This window comes from Protomyctophum bolini (genome assembly GCF_963924005.1).
Source record: "Protomyctophum bolini genome assembly, chromosome: 20".
Classification (NCBI taxonomy): Eukaryota; Metazoa; Chordata; class Actinopteri; order Myctophiformes; family Myctophidae; genus Protomyctophum; species Protomyctophum bolini.
In genome coordinates, this window is record NC_137881.1 from 1,211,363 (window position 1) to 1,229,221 (window position 17,859).

The window sequence follows — 17,859 nt, forward strand, 5'->3', positions numbered from 1 at the left end:
TCCCCCCAGTAGGCTACCTTCACATTCAGTAGATCCTGTGACACACAGTGTGGTTTCCCCCAGTAGGCTACCTTCACATTCAGTAGATCCTGTGACACACAGTGTGGTTTCCCCCCAGTAGGCTACCTTCACATTCAGTAGATCCTGTGACACACAGTGTGGTTTCCCCCCAGTAGGCTACCTTCACATTCAGTAGATCCTGTGACACACAGTGTGGTTTCCCCCCAGTAGGCTACCTTCACATTCAGTAGATCCTATGACACACAGTGTGGTTTCCCCCCAGTAGGCTACCTTCACATTCAGTAGATCCTGTGACACACAGTGTGGCTCCCCCCCAGTAGGCCTCCTTCACATTCAGTAGATCCTGTGACACACAGTGTGGCTCCCCCCCAGTAGGCTACCTTCACATTCAGTAGATCCTATGACAGTGTGGCTCCCCCCCAGTAGGCTACCTTCACATTCAGTAGTAGATCCTATGACCCACAGTGTGGTTTCCCCCCAGTAGGCTACCTTCACATTCAGTAGATCCTGTGACACACAGTGTGGCTTCCCCCCAGTAGGCTACCTTCACATTCAGTAGATCCTATGACACACAGTGTGGCTTCCCCCCCCCCAGTAGGCTACCTTCACATTCAGTAGATCCTGTGATTTATTTGTGGCCAGATGTAATTTCCTGGGGTTTATTAGGACTGTAGTAAATAATCGCCATAATATTTTGTAAACAGCTAAAATCCCTAAAACGAAAGAAAGCAGCAAATGGAAAAAAAATTAACACTCATCTTTTACTTTCTTTAATAACAACCTAAAACATGAACCGTGGTAGAAAAAAAAAACTAAAGTTATCCTTTAACTCAAGTCTTTGTTTATTTAATAAAGTATTGAATCATATCGAATATTGAATATTTAACCCATTTTGACCTGAGATCAGATTCTAAAAAATGTTCTTCTACATCCTGACAGTTTTCTGAAAAAAGCTGTGTTTCTATGTCGTCGATTTTTTTCAAAAATAGCAGACCTACAAGCTCGTAGCGCGCCACTTCTAAAGGGTTCTATGAGCTTGTAGATCTGCTGTTTTCCAATAGCTAAAGCATGCTAACACCAAAAGGGGTTACATGTCTCTCCAGGTCTCTCTATGTCAGGGGTTCTATGGGGTTCTATGGGGTTCTATGGGGTTCTAAAGGGTTCTATGGGGTTCTAAAGGGTTCTGTGTCTCTCCAGGTCTCTCTATGTCAGGCCGAAACGGGTCCGCCGCCTGTGATGCAGACTGCCGGATCTCTGAGGACTGTAACGGCCCCGACGTGGAGCTGATGGAGCTGGGGCCCCTGCTGGAGGAGGAGGGGGCCACCGGGGGGCGCCAGAGGGGAGGCAAGGGCCTCCACTCAGAGGTAATGATACAGGGGGGAGGAGGGGGTTAGTAGGGCACCGCCATGCTGTCTGACCAGGACGATGAAGATGATTAGTTTTATAATAATGGTGTTATTTGTTCCGTAGGGCGCGGCCATGCTGTCTGACCAGGACGATGAAGATGACGTGGAGGAGGTTCTGACCTTACCTCTTCAGGCTCACCACGCTATGGAGAAGATGGAGGAGTTCGTTCACAAAGTGAGTTCTCTGTATGGAGGAGTTTGTTCACTAAGTGAGTTCTCTGTATGGAGGAGTTTGTTCACAAAGTGAGTTCTCTTTATGGAGGAGTTTGTTCACAAAGTGAGTTCTCTTTATGGAGGAGTTTGTTCACTAAGTGAGTTCTCTTTATGGAGGAGTTTGAACACAAAGTGAGTTCTCTTTATGGAGGAGTTTGTTCACAAAGTGAGTTCTCTGTATGGAGGAGTTTGTTCACAAAGTGAGTTCTCTTTATGGAGGAGTTTGTTCACAAAGTGAGTTCTCTTTATGGAGGAGTTTGAACACAAAGTGAGTTCTCTTTATGGAGGAGTTTGTTCACAAAGTGAGTTCTCTTTATGGAGGAGTTTGTTCACAAAGTGAGTTCTCTTTATGGAGGAGTTTGTTCACTAAGTGAGTTCTCTTTATGGAGGAGTTTGAACACAAAGTGTTCTCTTTATGGAGGAGTTTGTTCACAAAGTGAGTTCTCTTTATGGAGGAGTTTGTTCACAAAGTGTTCTCTTTATGGAGGAGTTTGTTCACTAAGTGAGTTCTCTTTATGGAGGAGTTTGTTCACAAAGTGTTCTCTTTATGGAGGAGTTTGTTCACAAAGTGTTCTCTTTATGGAGGAGTTTGTTCACTAAGTGAGTTCTCTTTATGGAGGAGTTTGTTCACTAAGTGAGTTCTCTTTATGGAGGAGTTTGTTCACAATGTGAGTTCTCTTTATGGAGGAGTTTGTTCACTAAGTGAGTTCTCTTTATGGAGGAGTTTGTTCACAAAGTGAGTTCTCTTTATGGAGGAGTTTGTTCACTAAGTGAGTTCTCTTTATGGAGGAGTTTGTTCACTAAGTGAGTTCTCTTTATGGAGGAGTTTGTTCACAAAGTGAGTTCTCTTTATGGAGGAGTTTGTTCACTAAGTGAGTTCTCTTTATGGAGGAGTTTGTTCACAAAGTGAGTTCTCTTTATGGAGGAGTTTGTTCACTAAGTGAGTTCTCTTTATGGAGGAGTTTGTTCACTAAGTGAGTTCTCTTTATGGAGGAGTTTGTTCACTAAGTGAGTTCTCTTTATGGAGGAGTTTGTTCACAAAGTGAGTTCTCTTTATGGAGGAGTTTGTTCACAAAGTGAGTTCTCTTTATGGAGGAGTTTGTTCACAAAGTGAGTTATCTGTATGGAGGAGTTTGTTCACAAAGTGAGTTCTCTTTATGGAGGAGTTTGTTCACAAAGTGAGTTCTCTTTATGGAGGAGTTTGTTCACTAAGTGAGTTCTCTTTATGGAGGAGTTTGTTCACAAAGTGAGTTCTCTTTATGGAGGAGTTTGTTCACAATGTGAGTTCTCTTTATGGAGGAGTTTGTTCACTAAGTGAGTTCTCTTTATGGAGGAGTTTGTTCACAAAGTGAGTTCTCTTTATGGAGGAGTTTGTTCACTAAGTGAGTTCTCTTTATGGAGGAGTTTGTTCACTAAGTGAGTTCTCTTTATGGAGGAGTTTGTTCACTAAGTGAGTTCTCTTTATGGAGGAGTTTGTTCACAAAGTGAGTTCTCTTTATGGAGGAGTTTGTTCACTAAGTGAGTTCTCTTTATGGAGGAGTTTGTTCACAAAGTGAGTTCTCTTTATGGAGGAGTTTGTTCACTAAGTGAGTTCTCTTTATGGAGGAGTTTGTTCACTAAGTGAGTTCTCTTTATGGAGGAGTTTGTTCACTAAGTGAGTTCTCTTTATGGAGGAGTTTGTTCACAAAGTGAGTTCTCTTTATGGAGGAGTTTGTTCACAAAGTGAGTTATCTTTATGGAGGAGTTTGTTCACAAAGTGAGTTATCTGTATGGAGGAGTTTGTTCACAAAGTGAGTTCTCTTTATGGAGGAGTTTGTTCACAAAGTGAGTTCTCTTTATGGAGGAGTTTGTTCACTAAGTGAGTTCTCTTTATGGAGGAGTTTGTTCACAAAGTGAGTTCTCTTTATGGAGGAGTTTGTTCACAATGTGAGTTCTCTTTATGGAGGAGTTTGTTCACTAAGTGAGTTCTCTTTATGGAGGAGTTTGTTCACAAAGTGAGTTCTCTTTATGGAGGAGTTTGTTCACTAAGTGAGTTCTCTTTATGGAGGAGTTTGTTCACTAAGTGAGTTCTCTTTATGGAGGAGTTTGTTCACTAAGTGAGTTCTCTTTATGGAGGAGTTTGAACACAAAGTGTTCTCTTTATGGAGGAGTTTGTTCACAAAGTGAGTTCTCTTTATGGAGGAGTTTGTTCACAAAGTGTTCTCTTTATGGAGGAGTTTGTTCACTAAGTGAGTTCTCTTTATGGAGGAGTTTGTTCACAAAGTGTTCTCTTTATGGAGGAGTTTGTTCACAAAGTGTTCTCTTTATGGAGGAGTTTGTTCACTAAGTGAGTTCTCTTTATGGAGGAGTTTGTTCACTAAGTGAGTTCTCTTTATGGAGGAGTTTGTTCACAATGTGAGTTCTCTTTATGGAGGAGTTTGTTCACTAAGTGAGTTCTCTTTATGGAGGAGTTTGTTCACAAAGTGAGTTCTCTTAATGGAGGAGTTTGTTCACTAAGTGAGTTCTCTTTATGGAGGAGTTTGTTCACTAAGTGAGTTCTCTTTATGGAGGAGTTTGTTCACAAAGTGAGTTCTCTTTATGGAGGAGTTTGTTCACTAAGTGAGTTCTCTTTATGGAGGAGTTTGTTCACAAAGTGAGTTCTCTTTATGGAGGAGTTTGTTCACTAAGTGAGTTCTCTTTATGGAGGAGTTTGTTCACTAAGTGAGTTCTCTTTATGGAGGAGTTTGTTCACTAAGTGAGTTCTCTTTATGGAGGAGTTTGTTCACAAAGTGAGTTCTCTTTATGGAGGAGTTTGTTCACAAAGTGAGTTCTCTTTATGGAGGAGTTTGTTCACAAAGTGAGTTATCTGTATGGAGGAGTTTGTTCACAAAGTGAGTTCTCTTTGGAGGAGTTTGTTCACAAAGTGAGTTCTCTTTATGGAGGAGTTTGTTCACTAAGTGAGTTCTCTTTATGGAGGAGTTTGTTCACAAAGTGAGTTCTCTTTATGGAGGAGTTTGTTCACAATGTGAGTTCTCTTTATGGAGGAGTTTGTTCACTAAGTGAGTTCTCTTTATGGAGGAGTTTGTTCACAAAGTGAGTTCTCTTTATGGAGGAGTTTGTTCACTAAGTGAGTTCTCTTTATGGAGGAGTTTGTTCACTAAGTGAGTTCTCTTTATGGAGGAGTTTGTTCACTAAGTGAGTTCTCTTTATGGAGGAGTTTGTTCACAAAGTGAGTTCTCTTTATGGAGGAGTTTGTTCACAAAGTGAGTTCTCTTTATGGAGGAGTTTGTTCACAAAGTGAGTTATCTTTATGGAGGAGTTTGTTCACTAAGTGAGTTCTCTTTATGGAGGAGTTTGTTCACAAAGTGTTCTCTTTATGGAGGAGTTTGTTCACTAAGTGAGTTCTCTTTATGGAGGAGTTTGTTCACAAAGTGAGTTCTCTTTATGGAGGAGTTTGTTCACTAAGTGAGTTCTCTTTATGGAGGAGTTTGTTCACAATGTGAGTTCTCTTTATGGAGGAGTTTGTTCACTAAGTGAGTTCTCTTTATGGAGGAGTTTGTTCACAAAGTGAGTTCTCTTTATGGAGGAGTTTGTTCACAAAGTGAGTTCTCTTTATGGAGGAGTTTGTTCACAAAGTGAGTTCTCTTTATGGAGGAGTTTGTTCACAAAGTGAGTTCTCTTTATGGAGGAGTTTGTTCACAAAGTGAGTTCTCTTTATGGAGGAGTTTGTTCACAAAGTGAGTTCTCTTTATGGAGGAGTTTGTTCACTAAGTGAGTTCTCTTTATGGAGGAGTTTGTTCACTAAGTGAGTTCTCTGTATGGAGGAGTTTGTTCACAAAGTGAGTTCTCTTTATGGAGGAGTTTGTTCACAAAGTGAGTTCTCTTTATGGAGGAGTTTGTTCACAATGTGAGTTCTCTTTATGGAGGAGTTTGTTCACTAAGTGAGTTCTCTTTATGGAGGAGTTTGTTCACAAAGTGAGTTCTCTTTATGGAGGAGTTTGTTCACTAAGTGAGTTCTCTTTATGGAGGAGTTTGTTCACTAAGTGAGTTCTCTTTATGGAGGAGTTTGTTCACTAAGTGAGTTCTCTTTATGGAGGAGTTTGTTCACAAAGTGAGTTCTCTTTATGGAGGAGTTTGTTCACAAAGTGAGTTCTCTTTATGGAGGAGTTTGTTCACAAAGTGAGTTATCTTTATGGAGGAGTTTGTTCACTAAGTGAGTTCTCTTTATGGAGGAGTTTGTTCACAAAGTGTTCTCTTTATGGAGGAGTTTGTTCACTAAGTGAGTTCTCTTTATGGAGGAGTTTGTTCACAAAGTGAGTTCTCTTTATGGAGGAGTTTGTTCACTAAGTGAGTTCTCTTTATGGAGGAGTTTGTTCACAATGTGAGTTCTCTTTATGGAGGAGTTTGTTCACTAAGTGAGTTCTCTTTATGGAGGAGTTTGTTCACAAAGTGAGTTCTCTTTATGGAGGAGTTTGTTCACAAAGTGAGTTCTCTTTATGGAGGAGTTTGTTCACAAAGTGAGTTCTCTTTATGGAGGAGTTTGTTCACAAAGTGAGTTCTCTTTATGGAGGAGTTTGTTCACAAAGTGAGTTCTCTTTATGGAGGAGTTTGTTCACAAAGTGAGTTCTCTTTATGGAGGAGTTTGTTCACTAAGTGAGTTCTCTTTATGGAGGAGTTTGTTCACTAAGTGAGTTCTCTGTATGGAGGAGTTTGTTCACAAAGTGAGTTCTCTTTATGGAGGAGTTTGTTCACTAAGTGAGTTCTCTTTATGGAGGAGTTTGTTCACAAAGTGAGTTCTCTTTATGGAGGAGTTTGTTCACAAAGTGAGTTCTCTTTATGGAGGAGTTTGTTCACAAAGTGAGTTCTCTTTATGGAGGAGTTTGTTCACAAAGTGAGTTCTCTTTATGGAGGAGTTTGTTCACTAAGTGAGTTCTCTTTATGGAGGAGTTTGTTCACAAAGTGAGTTCTCTTTATGGAGGAGTTTGAACACAAAGTGAGTTCTCTTTATGGAGGAGTTTGTTCACTAAGTGAGTTCTCTTTATGGAGGAGTTTGTTCACAAAGTGAGTTCTCTTTATGGAGGAGTTTGTTCACTAAGTGAGTTCTCTTTATGGAGGAGTTTGTTCACTAAGTGAGTTCTCTGTATGGAGGAGTTTGTTCACAAAGTGAGTTCTCTTTATGGAGGAGTTTGTTCACAAAGTGAGTTCTCTTTATGGAGAAGATGGAGGAGTTTGAACTCGTCTTGTCTAACCCAGATTCTACAAAATGTTCTGCTAAATCCTGATAGTTTTCAGAAAAACAAGTTGTCCTCAAACTATTTCACGTCAAGGACCCTCAGAATTATATGTATTTGGCCGCCGGCCCCCAATCTGAACATATGTTGTTCCAGGGACCCCCAATCTGAACATATGTTGTTCCAGGGACCCCCATCTGAACATATGTTGTTCCAGGGACCCCCCCCATCTGAACATATGTTGTTCCAGGGACCCCCATCTGAACATATGTTGTCCCAGGGACCCCCATCTGAACATATGTTGTTCCAGGGACCCCCCATCTGAACATATGTTGTTCCAGGGACCCCCATCTGAACATATGTTGTTCCAGGGACCCCCCATCTGAACATATGTTGTTCCAGGGTCCCCCATCTGAACATATGTTGTTCCAGGGACCCCCCCCCCCCCCCAGAAGCAAAGATTTGAGTTTAAAACCGTAAAAACCGTAAAAACTCTGTAATAATATATATTCAAAGATTTGCGCCACATTTTCACGATTTTTCAAAAATACCAGATCTACGAGCTTGTAGGTCTGCTATTTTTCAACAGCTAAAGCATGACATAATGCTTAAAACACCAAAAAAGATTCTCGAGGAGGTACTTTTGGATTTTAGACGATAATACTTTACTTCAGTGTCTGAAGTTACCGATTCAAAACAAAGCTTTGTTTTCGCTGCGTCGAGTTTCAATGCATTATTTATGATTCTATTCATTTATTTATAATGGATTCATCCTGTTGTCCAGTTCTGAGTTCAAAGTGAATTACATTAACTCCTTTAGGACGGGAATCCATCTTTAGTGTTTAACCACTTTCACCCTTATTTTAAACTTTAGGTATTGGAAAATAGCAGATCTACCAGTTCACAGCGCGGCACCGAGTGCCGCGCTGTGAACTGGTAGATCTGCTATTTTTGAAAGATCGTGAAAATGTGGCGCAAATCATTGAATATATTTTATTTTAGAGCGGAAGTTTTTAACTCAAGTCTTTGCTTCTAGGAGTCCCTGGAACAACTTATTTTCAGATGGGGATCAATTACATAATTTTTGGGCTATGAAATAGTTTGAGAACCACTGATTTTAACCCTGTGAGAACCACTGACATAGAAACATGGGGTTTTAACCCTGTGAGAACCACTGACATAGAAACATATGGTTTTAACTCTGTGAGAACCACTGAAATAGAAACATGGGGTTTTTCTGAAAACTGTGGTGATTTAGAAGACATTTGTAGAATCTGTTCTCGGGTCTCAATGGGTTAACCCTAGACTAGAGTTGTTTCAAAGAAACTACGATACCAGGAAACGTCAACCAAAAAACTAATCTACATATTTAACATTCTTATCATGTACTACCGTAGACCTGTATCATTTACTACCGTAGAGTAGACCTGTATCAGGCCTGGAATCAGAATCTGGGTTTGTCTCATTTAAACATACCGTAGACCTGTATCAGGCCTGGAATCAGAATCTGGGTTTGTCTCATTTAAACATGTAGTAGTCATGTTGTAGTCTTATGAAAACTGGAGTAGGATGTGCACAGCCATTAGAAAGCCTACTTTCCTTAGTGGACGCACTCTGAGCCCCTCCCAGTGCCCATACCCGAAGGCGGGGTTGGCGAAAGCGCCTTTCTGTGTGGAGTTAGCATGTTCTCCCCGTGTCCCCTAGGGTAGGTACCCTCACATGTTCTCCCCGTGTCCCCTAGTGTAGGTACCCTCACATGTTCTCCCCGTGTCCCCTAGGGTAGATACCCTCACATGTTCTCCCCGTGTCCCCTAGGGTAGGTACCCTCACATGTTCTCCCCGTGTCCCCTAGGGTAGGTACCCTCACAAAAACATGCAGTAATCCTGGTCTCTAAACTGCCTCCCCCTGGCCAGCCGGGGCGCCTGATGGAGGGGAAAGGAACTGGTTGGAATAACGTGTTCCTTCCACGCGCTACGTCCAACCAGGGAAACTCCCCCCTGTCAGGTTGTAAAGGAGCAACTTGGACACTCAGGCATGAAGGAAGCATGAGTTAAGTCCGTTGCTCTCCCCAGGTTGGCGGAGGGTGTGTAGAGCCCAGGATCACAGTAGATGATTGACACAGGGGTGAAAAATGGGTTACAAAATCGTGGGATAAAAAATATATTAAAAAATAAAAATAAATAACGTATTGAATGGATGTTGTTTTGTTTGGTTCAGGTGCGTTCCAGTCCCCGAATGTGTTTAATAATGTTGTTTTGTTGGTTCAGATGTGGGAAGGCCGCTGGAGGGTCATAATGATGTTGTTTGGTTTGGTCCAGGTGTGGGAAGGCCGCTGGAGGGTCATCCCGTTCCACGTGCTCCCAGACTGGCTGAAGGACAACGACTATCTGCTCCACGGACACCGCCCCCCCATGCCCTCCTTCAGGGCCTGCTTCGGGAGCATCTTCAGGATCCACACAGAGACGGGCAACATCTGGACACATCTGTTAGGTGAGGAACATCTGGACACATCTGTTAGGGTGAGAGAAACATCTGGACACATCTGTTAGGTGAGGAACATCTGGACACATCTGTTAGGTGAGGAACATCTGGACACATCTGTTAGGTGAGGAACATCTGGACACATCTGTTAGGGTGAGAGAAACATCTGGACACATCTGTTAGGTGAGGAACATCTGGACACATCTGTTAGGTGAGGAACATCTGGACACATCTGTTAGGGTGAGAGAAACATCTGGACACATCTGTTAGGTGAGGAACATCTGGACACATCTGTTAGGTGAGGAACATCTGGACACATCTGTTAGGGTGAGAGGAACATCTGGACACATCTGTTAGGTGAGGAACATCTGGACACATCTGTTAGGGTGAGAGGAACATCTGGACACATCTGTTAGGGTGAGAGGAACATCTGGACACATCTGTTAGGTGAGGAACATCTGGACACATCTGTTAGGGTGAGAGGAACATCTGGACACATCTGTTAGGGTGAGAGGAACATCTGGACACATCTGTTAGGTTAGAGGAACATCTGGACACATCTGTTAGGTGAGGAACATCTGGACACATCTGTTAGGTGAGGAACATCTGGACACATCTGTTAGGGTGAGAGGAACATCTGGACACATCTGTTAGGGTGAGAGGAACATCTGGACACATCTGTTAGGTGAGGAACATCTGGACACATCTGTTAGGGTGAGAGGAACATCTGGACACATCTGTTAGGGTGAGAGGAACATCTGGACACATCTGTTAGGTTAGAGGAACATCTGGACACATCTGTTAGGTGAGGAACATCTGGACACATCTGTTAGGTGAGGAACATCTGGACACATCTGTTAGGGTGAGAGGAACATCTGGACACATCTGTTAGGGTGAGAGGAACATCTGGACACATCTGTTAGGGTGAGAGGAACATCTGGACACATCTGTTAGGGTGAGAGGAACATCTGGACACATCTGTTAGGTGAGGAACATCTGGACACATCTGTTAGGGTGAGAGGAACATCTGGACACATCTGTTAGGTTAGAGGAACATCTGGACACATCTGTTAGGTTAGAGGAACATCTGGAACGGAAGCTCTGATCATGAGTAAAATATAAATGCTTCCGTCGTACAGTCTGGAGCAACGGAAGCTCTGATCATGAGTAAAATATAAATGCTTCCGTCGTACAGTCTGGAGCAACGGAAGCTCTGATCACGAGTGAAATATAAATGCTTCCGTCGTACAGTCTGGAGCAACGGAAGCTCTGATCATGAGTAAAATATGACCATGTGTTTCATGTGTTTCTGACCGTGTGTTTCATGTGTTTCTGACCGTGTGTTTCATGTGTTTCTGACCGTGTGTTTCATGTGTTTCTGACCGTGTGTTTCATGTGTTTCTGACCGTGTGTTTCATGTGTTTCTGACCGTGTGTTTCATGTGTTTCTGACCGTGTGTTTCATGTGTTTCTGACCGTGTGTTTCATGTGTTTCTGACCGTGTGTTTCATGTGTTTCTGACCGTGTGTTTCATGTGTTTCTGACCGTGTGTTTCATGTGTTTCTGACCGTGTGTTTCATGTGTTTCTGACCGTGTGTTTCATGTGTTTCTGACCGTGTGTTTCATGTGTTTCTGACCGTGTGTTTCATGTGTTTCCAGGCCTCATTCTGTTCATCTGTCTGGGCACTCTGACCATGCTGCGGCCCAACGTCTACTTCATGGCCCCGCTCCAGGAGAAGGTTGTGTTCGGGATGTTCTTCCTGGGAGCCGTCCTCTGCCTCAGCTTCTCCTGGCTGTTCCACACCGTCTACTGCCATTCTGAGAAGGTCTCACGCACCTTCTCCAAGTAAGACTCCATGTTTGACCCATTCTGAGAAGGTCTCACTTCCATTAAATACAGCAATAAGCAATCCCCAGTTGGATATAGAAATACCAGTGGGCTCTTGTTTCAGATATCTGGGAATAGATATATACTCATCCATTGACAAAATCGTGTCAAAAAATTACAAGAGTCTTAAGAAGGTGATAACAGATGAATTACATCGTTGGTCTCTATTATTAATTTCCTTCTCAGCTAGGCTCTCTGTGATAAAAACCCATATACTTCCCAAAATTAACTTTTTTGTAAGTATGATTCATTTACCACCTCCCCCAGGATTCTGGGAGAAGCTGCAGGGCTTGGTATTTAAATTTATATGGCATGAGCAAAATCCGCGGATCAGTAACTCCACACTTCAAAACAGTAGGAAGGCAGGAGGATTATCGGTTCCTAATTTCGAAAGGTATTATTTCTCTTTTATGCTCAGACCGCTGTTAAGATGGTTCCACAATGATGTCGATGTACCATGGGTGAACATGGAGAAACACGTTATATCTCCATATAATTTTAGAGATATTCTCTTTTCCGGTCTCTCACACACCTTTTGTCGCACTAAATTTGGTCCAATTATAGCCCACTCGATCTATGCCTGGAAACATATCGCCAAAATTGGACAGTGGGATACAAAATGGCATCTAGATACCCCTATTTTAGAGAATAATTCCCTACAGTTGGGTGAGAGACCAAATCATATTTCCGAATTGGCAAAGACAAGGTGTCCACAAATTATCGGATATATATAACGAATATGGTCTCAGATCTTTCCAAGAGCTCAAAAATTTTTATAATCTCCCTGGTACATCTTTCTTTTTTTATTTACAGTTGCGTACTGCGATGCACACTTATGGAGTCCCCTGGAACCAACCATTACCAGTTCATCCTTTAACGAATGTCTTGAATGGTATACATGTTAAAAGTGGCTTTGTTTCCGGGGTTATATAATAAATTACAAGAAAAATTAAATGTTACTACAGGTATTATCGCTGCATGGAACATAGATCTAAAAGACTACAATATCAGAATAAATTGGCAGAACGTATGGAATAATATTCCTCTAACATCTCGTAATTATAACAATCAACTAACCCATTAGAAATTGATTTTAAGATTGTATTCTACACCCAGGAAACTCTGCCAAATTAAAATACTACAAAGTCCTCTATGCTCACTATGCCCACTAAAACCCATCGGAATATACATACACATGATGAGGGAATGCCCAGGAGCATTAGCCTTTTGGGCAAAGGTGGCATTATTTCTGTCCCAATATAGTCGAGACAAACATACCGTGTTTACCACACATTCTGTTGCTAAATGACGACTCATCTCTAAGCCTAACACTTCACAAGAAGAAAGAGTGCTATTTGCCGGTTTAACAGCTGCAAAAAAGATGCTGGTATTGAGATGGAAACCGCCCCATAACCTTAGCATCCACCGTTGGAAAATATCCTACTATGACGTCTTGAGTTTGGAGCACAGGGAGCAAGGTCAGATTCCATCCAAGCCCTACTCACAGCGGCACAGAAGGTTAAATCAGGACTCCGTTAGGTCTACCCTACTCACAGCGGCACAGAAGGTTAAATCAGGACTCCGTTAGGTCTACCCTACTCACAGCGGCACAGAAGGTTAAATCAGGACTCCGTTAGGTCTACCCTACTCACAGCGGCACAGAAGGTTAAATCAGGACTCCGTTAGGTCTACCCTACTCACAGCGGCACAGAAGGTTAAATCAGGACTCCGTTAGGTCTACCCTACTCACAGCGGCACAGAAGGTTAAATCAGGACTCCGTTAGGTCTACCCTACTCACAGCGGCACAGAAGGTTAAATCAGGACTCCGTCAGGTCTACCCTACTCACAGCGGCACAGAAGGTTAAATCAGGACTCCGTTAGGTCTACCCTACTCACAGCGGCACAGAAGGTTAAATCAGGACTCCGTTAGGTCTACCCTACTCACAGCGGCACAGAAGGTTAAATCAGGACTCCTTTAGGTCTACCCTACTCACAGCGGCACAGAAGGTTAAATCAGGACTCCGTTAGGTCTACCCTACTCACAGCGGCACAGAAGGTTAAATCAGGACTCCGTTAGGTCTACCCTACTCACAGCGGCACAGAAGGTTAAATCAGGACTCCGTTAGGTCTACCCTACTCACAGCGGCACAAAAGGTTAAATCAGGACTCCGTTAGGTCTACCCTACTCACAGCGGCACAGAAGGTTAAATCAGGACTCCGTTAGGTCTACCCTACTCACAGCGGCACAAAAGGTTAAATCAGGACTCCGTTAGGTCTACCCTACTCACAGCGACACAAAAGGTTAAATCAGGACTCCGTTAGGTCTACCCTACTCACAGCGGCACAAAAGGTTAAATCAGGACTCCGTTAGGTCTACCCTACTCACAGCGGCACAGAAGGTTAAATCAGGACTCCGTTAGGTCTACCCTACTCACAGCGGCACAGAAGGTTAAATCAGGACTCCGTTAGGTCTACCCTACTCACAGCGGCACAGAAGGTTAAATCAGGACTCCGTTAGGTCTACCCTACTCACAGCGGCACAGAAGGTTAAATCAGGACTCCGTTAGGTCTACCCTACTCACAGCGGCACAGAAGGTTAAATCAGGACTCCGTTAGGTCTACCCTACTCACAGCGGCACAGAAGGTTAAATCAGGACTCCGTCAGGTCTACCCTACTCACAGCGGCACAGAAGGTTAAATCAGGACTCCGTTAGGTCTACCCTACTCACAGCGGCACAGAAGGTTAAATCAGGACTCCGTTAGGTCTACCCTACTCACAGCGGCACAGAAGGTTAAATCAGGACTCCGTTAGGTCTACCCTACTCACAGCGGCACAGAAGGTTAAATCAGGACTCCGTTAGGTCTACCCTACTCACAGCGGCACAGAAGGTTAAATCAGGACTCCGTTAGGTCTACCCTACTCACAGCGGCACAGAAGGTTAAATCAGGACTCCGTTAGGTCTACCCTACTCACAGCGGCACAGAAGGTTAAATCAGGACTCAGTCAGGTCTACCCTACTCACAGCGGCACAGAAGGTTAAATCAGGACTCCGTTAGGTCTACCCTACTCACAGCGGCACAGAAGGTTAAATCAGGACTCCGTTAGGTCTACCCTACTCACAGCGGCACAGAAGGTTAAATCAGGACTCCGTCAGGTCTACCCTACTCACAGCGGCACAGAAGGTTAAATCAGGACTCCGTTAGGTCTACCCTACTCACAGCGGCACAGAAGGTTAAATCAGGACTCCGTTAGGTCTACCCTACTCACAGCGGCACAGAAGGTTAAATCAGGACTCCGTTAGGTCTACCCTACTCACAGCGGCACAGAAGGTTAAATCAGGACTCCGTCAGGTCTACCCTACTCACAGCGGCACAGAAGGTTAAATCAGGACTCCGTTAGGTCTACCCTACTCACAGCGGCACAGAAGGTTAAATCAGGACTCCGTTAGGTCTACCCTACTCACAGCGGCACAGAAGCTTAAATCAGGACTCCGTTAGGTCTACCCTACTCACAGCGGCACAGAAGGTTAAATCAGGACTCCGTTAGGTCTACCCTACTCACAGCGGCACAGAAGGTTAAATCAGGACTCCGTCAGGTCTACCCTACTCACAGCGGCACAGAAGGTTAAATCAGGACTCCGTTAGGTCTACCCTACTCACAGCGGCACAGAAGGTTAAATCAGGACTCCGTTAGGTCTACCCTACTCACAGCGGCACAGAAGGTTAAATCAGGACTCCGTCAGGTCTACCCTACTCACAGCGGCACAGAAGGTTAAATCAGGACTCTGTTAGGTCTACCCTACTCACAGCGGCACAGAAGGTTAAATCAGGACTCCGTTAGGTCTACCCTACTCACAGCGGCACAGAAGGTTAAATCAGGACTCCGTCAGGTCTACCCTACTCACAGCGGCACAGAAGGTTAAATCAGGACTCCGTCAGGTCTACCCTACTCACAGCGGCACAGAAGGTTAAATCAGGACTCTGTTAGGTCTACCCTACTCACAGCGGCACAGAAGGTTAAATCAGGACTCTGTTAGGTCTACCCTACTCACAGCGGCACAGAAGGTTAAATCAGGACTCTGTTAGGTCTACCCTACTCACAGCGGCACAGAAGGTCAAATCAGGACTCCGTTAGGTCTACCCTACTCACAGCGGCACAGAAGGTTAAATCAGGACTCCGTTAGGTCTACCCTACTCACAGCGGCACAGAAGGTTAAATCAGGACTCTGTTAGGTCTACCCTACTCACAGCGGCACAGAAGGTTAAATCAGGACTCTGTTAGGTCTACCCTACTCACAGCGGCACAGAAGGTCAAATCAGGACTCCGTTAGGTCTACCCTACTCACAGCGGCACAGAAGGTTAAATCAGGACTCTGTTAGGTCTACCCTACTCACAGCGGCACAGAAGGTTAAATCAGGACTCCGTTAGGTCTACCCTACTCACAGCGGCACAGAAGGTTAAATCAGGACTCCGTTAGGTCTACCCTACTCACAGCGGCACAGAAGGTTAAATCAGGACTCCGTTAGGTCTACCCTACTCACAGCGGCACAGAAGGTTAAATCAGGACTCCGTCAGGTCTACCCTACTCACAGCGGCACAGAAGGTTAAATCAGGACTCCGTTAGGTCTACCCTACTCACAGCAGCACAGAAGGTCAAATCAGGACTCCGTTAGGTCTACCCTACTCACAGCGGCACAGAAGGTTAAATCAGGACTCCGTTAGGTCTACCCTACTCACAGCGGCACAGAAGGTCAAATCAGGACTCCGTCAGGTCTACCCTACTCACAGCGGCACAGAAGGTTAAATCAGGACTCCGTCAGGTCTACTCTACTCACAGCGGCACAGAAGGTTAAATCAGGACTCCGTTAGGTCTACCCTACTCACAGCGGCACAAAAGGTTAAATCAGGACTCCGTCAGGTCTACCCTACTCACAGCGGCACAGAAGGTTAAATCAGGACTCCGTTAGGTCTACCCTACTCACAGCGGCACAAAAGGTTAAATCAGGACTCCGTCAGGTCTACCCTACTCACAGCGGCACAGAAGGTTAAATCAGGACTCCGTTAGGTCTACCCTACTCACAGCGGCACAGAAGGTTAAATCAGGACTCCGTCAGGTCTACCCTACTCACAGCGGCACAGAAGGTTAAATCAGGACTCCGTTAGGTCTACCCTACTCACAGCGGCACAGAAGGTTAAATCAGGACTCCGTCAGGTCTACCCTACTCACAGCGGCACAGAAGGTTAAATCAGGACTCCGTTAGGTCTACCCTACTCACAGCGGCACAGAAGGTTAAATCAGGACTCCGTTAGGTCTACCCTACTCACAGCGGCACAGAAGGTTAAATCAGGACTCCGTTAGGTCTACCCTACTCACAGCGGCACAGAAGGTTAAATCAGGACTCCGTTAGGTCTACCCTACTCACAGCGGCACAAAAGGTTAAATCAGGACTCCGTTAGGTGGAAATACTTGTACTCCTGTAAACAAAGTCTGACCAATTCTTGTCGGTCTGTTAAAACATCATTGCCACGTTTTATTTTGGTTTCCATCATAATTGTCTTGTTAGAAAAAAAGAAACATGTATTATTTCATACGTATGCACCATTGTTGTTTCCCTCTCCTGTAATGTCTGTGCTAACCCGGGGTTCTTTTAAAAAAAAAAGATAAAAAAAATGTTGGTCACAAAAAAGAAGAAGGTCTCACGCACCTTCTCCAAGTAAGACTCCATGTTTGACCCATTCTGAGAAAGTCTCTCCTCTCCTCTCCTCTCCTCTCCTCTCCTCTCCTCTCCTCTCCTCTCCTCTCCTCTCCTCTCCTCTCCAGTCTAAATGCATTGCTCTCCTCTCCTCTCCTCTCCTCTCCAGTCTAAATGCATTGCTCTCCTCTCCTCTCCAGGCTGGACTACTCTGGCATCGCCCTCCTGATCATGGGCTCGTTCGTCCCGTGGCTGTACTACTCGTTCTACTGCTCCCCTCAGCCCCGCCTCATCTACCTCACCATCGTGTGTGTTCTGGGCATCGCCGCCATCATCGTGGCTCAGTGGGACCGCTTCTCTACGCCCAGACACAGGCCTACTAGAGCAGGTAACCACCTAGCTGCACCACAGGGCCTATAGCTGCCCTATAGCTGCACCACAGGGCCTATAGCATGAGTAAAATATAAATGCTTCCGTCGTACAGTCTGGACTCTGGAGCAACGGAAGCTCTGATCACAAGTAAAAAATACCGTCATACAGTCTGGAGCAACGGAAGCTCTGATCATGAGTAAAATATAAATGCTTCCGTCGTACAGTCTGGAGCAACGGAAGCTCTGATCATGAGTAAAATATAAATGCTTCCGTCGTACAGTCTGGAGCAACGGAAGCTCTGATCACGAGTAAAATATAAATGCTTCCGTCGTACAGTCTGGAGCAACGGAAGCTCTGATCATGAGTAAAATATAAATGCTTCCGTCGTACAGTCTGGAGCAACGGAAGATCTGATCATGAGTAAAATATAAATGCTTCCGTCGTACAGTCTGGAGCAACGGAAGCTCTGATCACGAGTAAAATATAAATGCTTCCGTCGTACAGTCTGGAGCAACGGAAGCTCTGATCACGAGTAAAATATAAATGCTTCCGTCGTACAGTCTGGAGCAACGG

At 44.3% G+C, this 17,859-nt stretch overlaps 1 protein-coding gene across 4 annotated transcripts in view; it reads left to right on the plus strand.

Moving 5' to 3' along the window:
* adipor1a (adiponectin receptor 1a) overlaps positions 1 to 17,859 on the plus strand; it is a 35,131-nt gene that overhangs the window by 11,357 nt on the left and 5,915 nt on the right. For all 4 annotated transcript variants that reach the window (XM_080792108.1, XM_080792107.1, XM_080792110.1 and 1 more), the window contains 5 exons: positions 1,219 to 1,385; positions 1,492 to 1,602; positions 9,170 to 9,341; positions 10,991 to 11,177; positions 17,115 to 17,302. In XM_080792108.1, coding sequence (XP_080648234.1) covers positions 1,227 to 1,385; positions 1,492 to 1,602; positions 9,170 to 9,341; positions 10,991 to 11,177; positions 17,115 to 17,302 — 817 coding nt within the window. In that variant the 5' untranslated portion in view covers positions 1,219 to 1,226. The remainder of the gene's footprint in view (positions 1 to 1,218; positions 1,386 to 1,491; positions 1,603 to 9,169; positions 9,342 to 10,990; positions 11,178 to 17,114; positions 17,303 to 17,859) is intronic.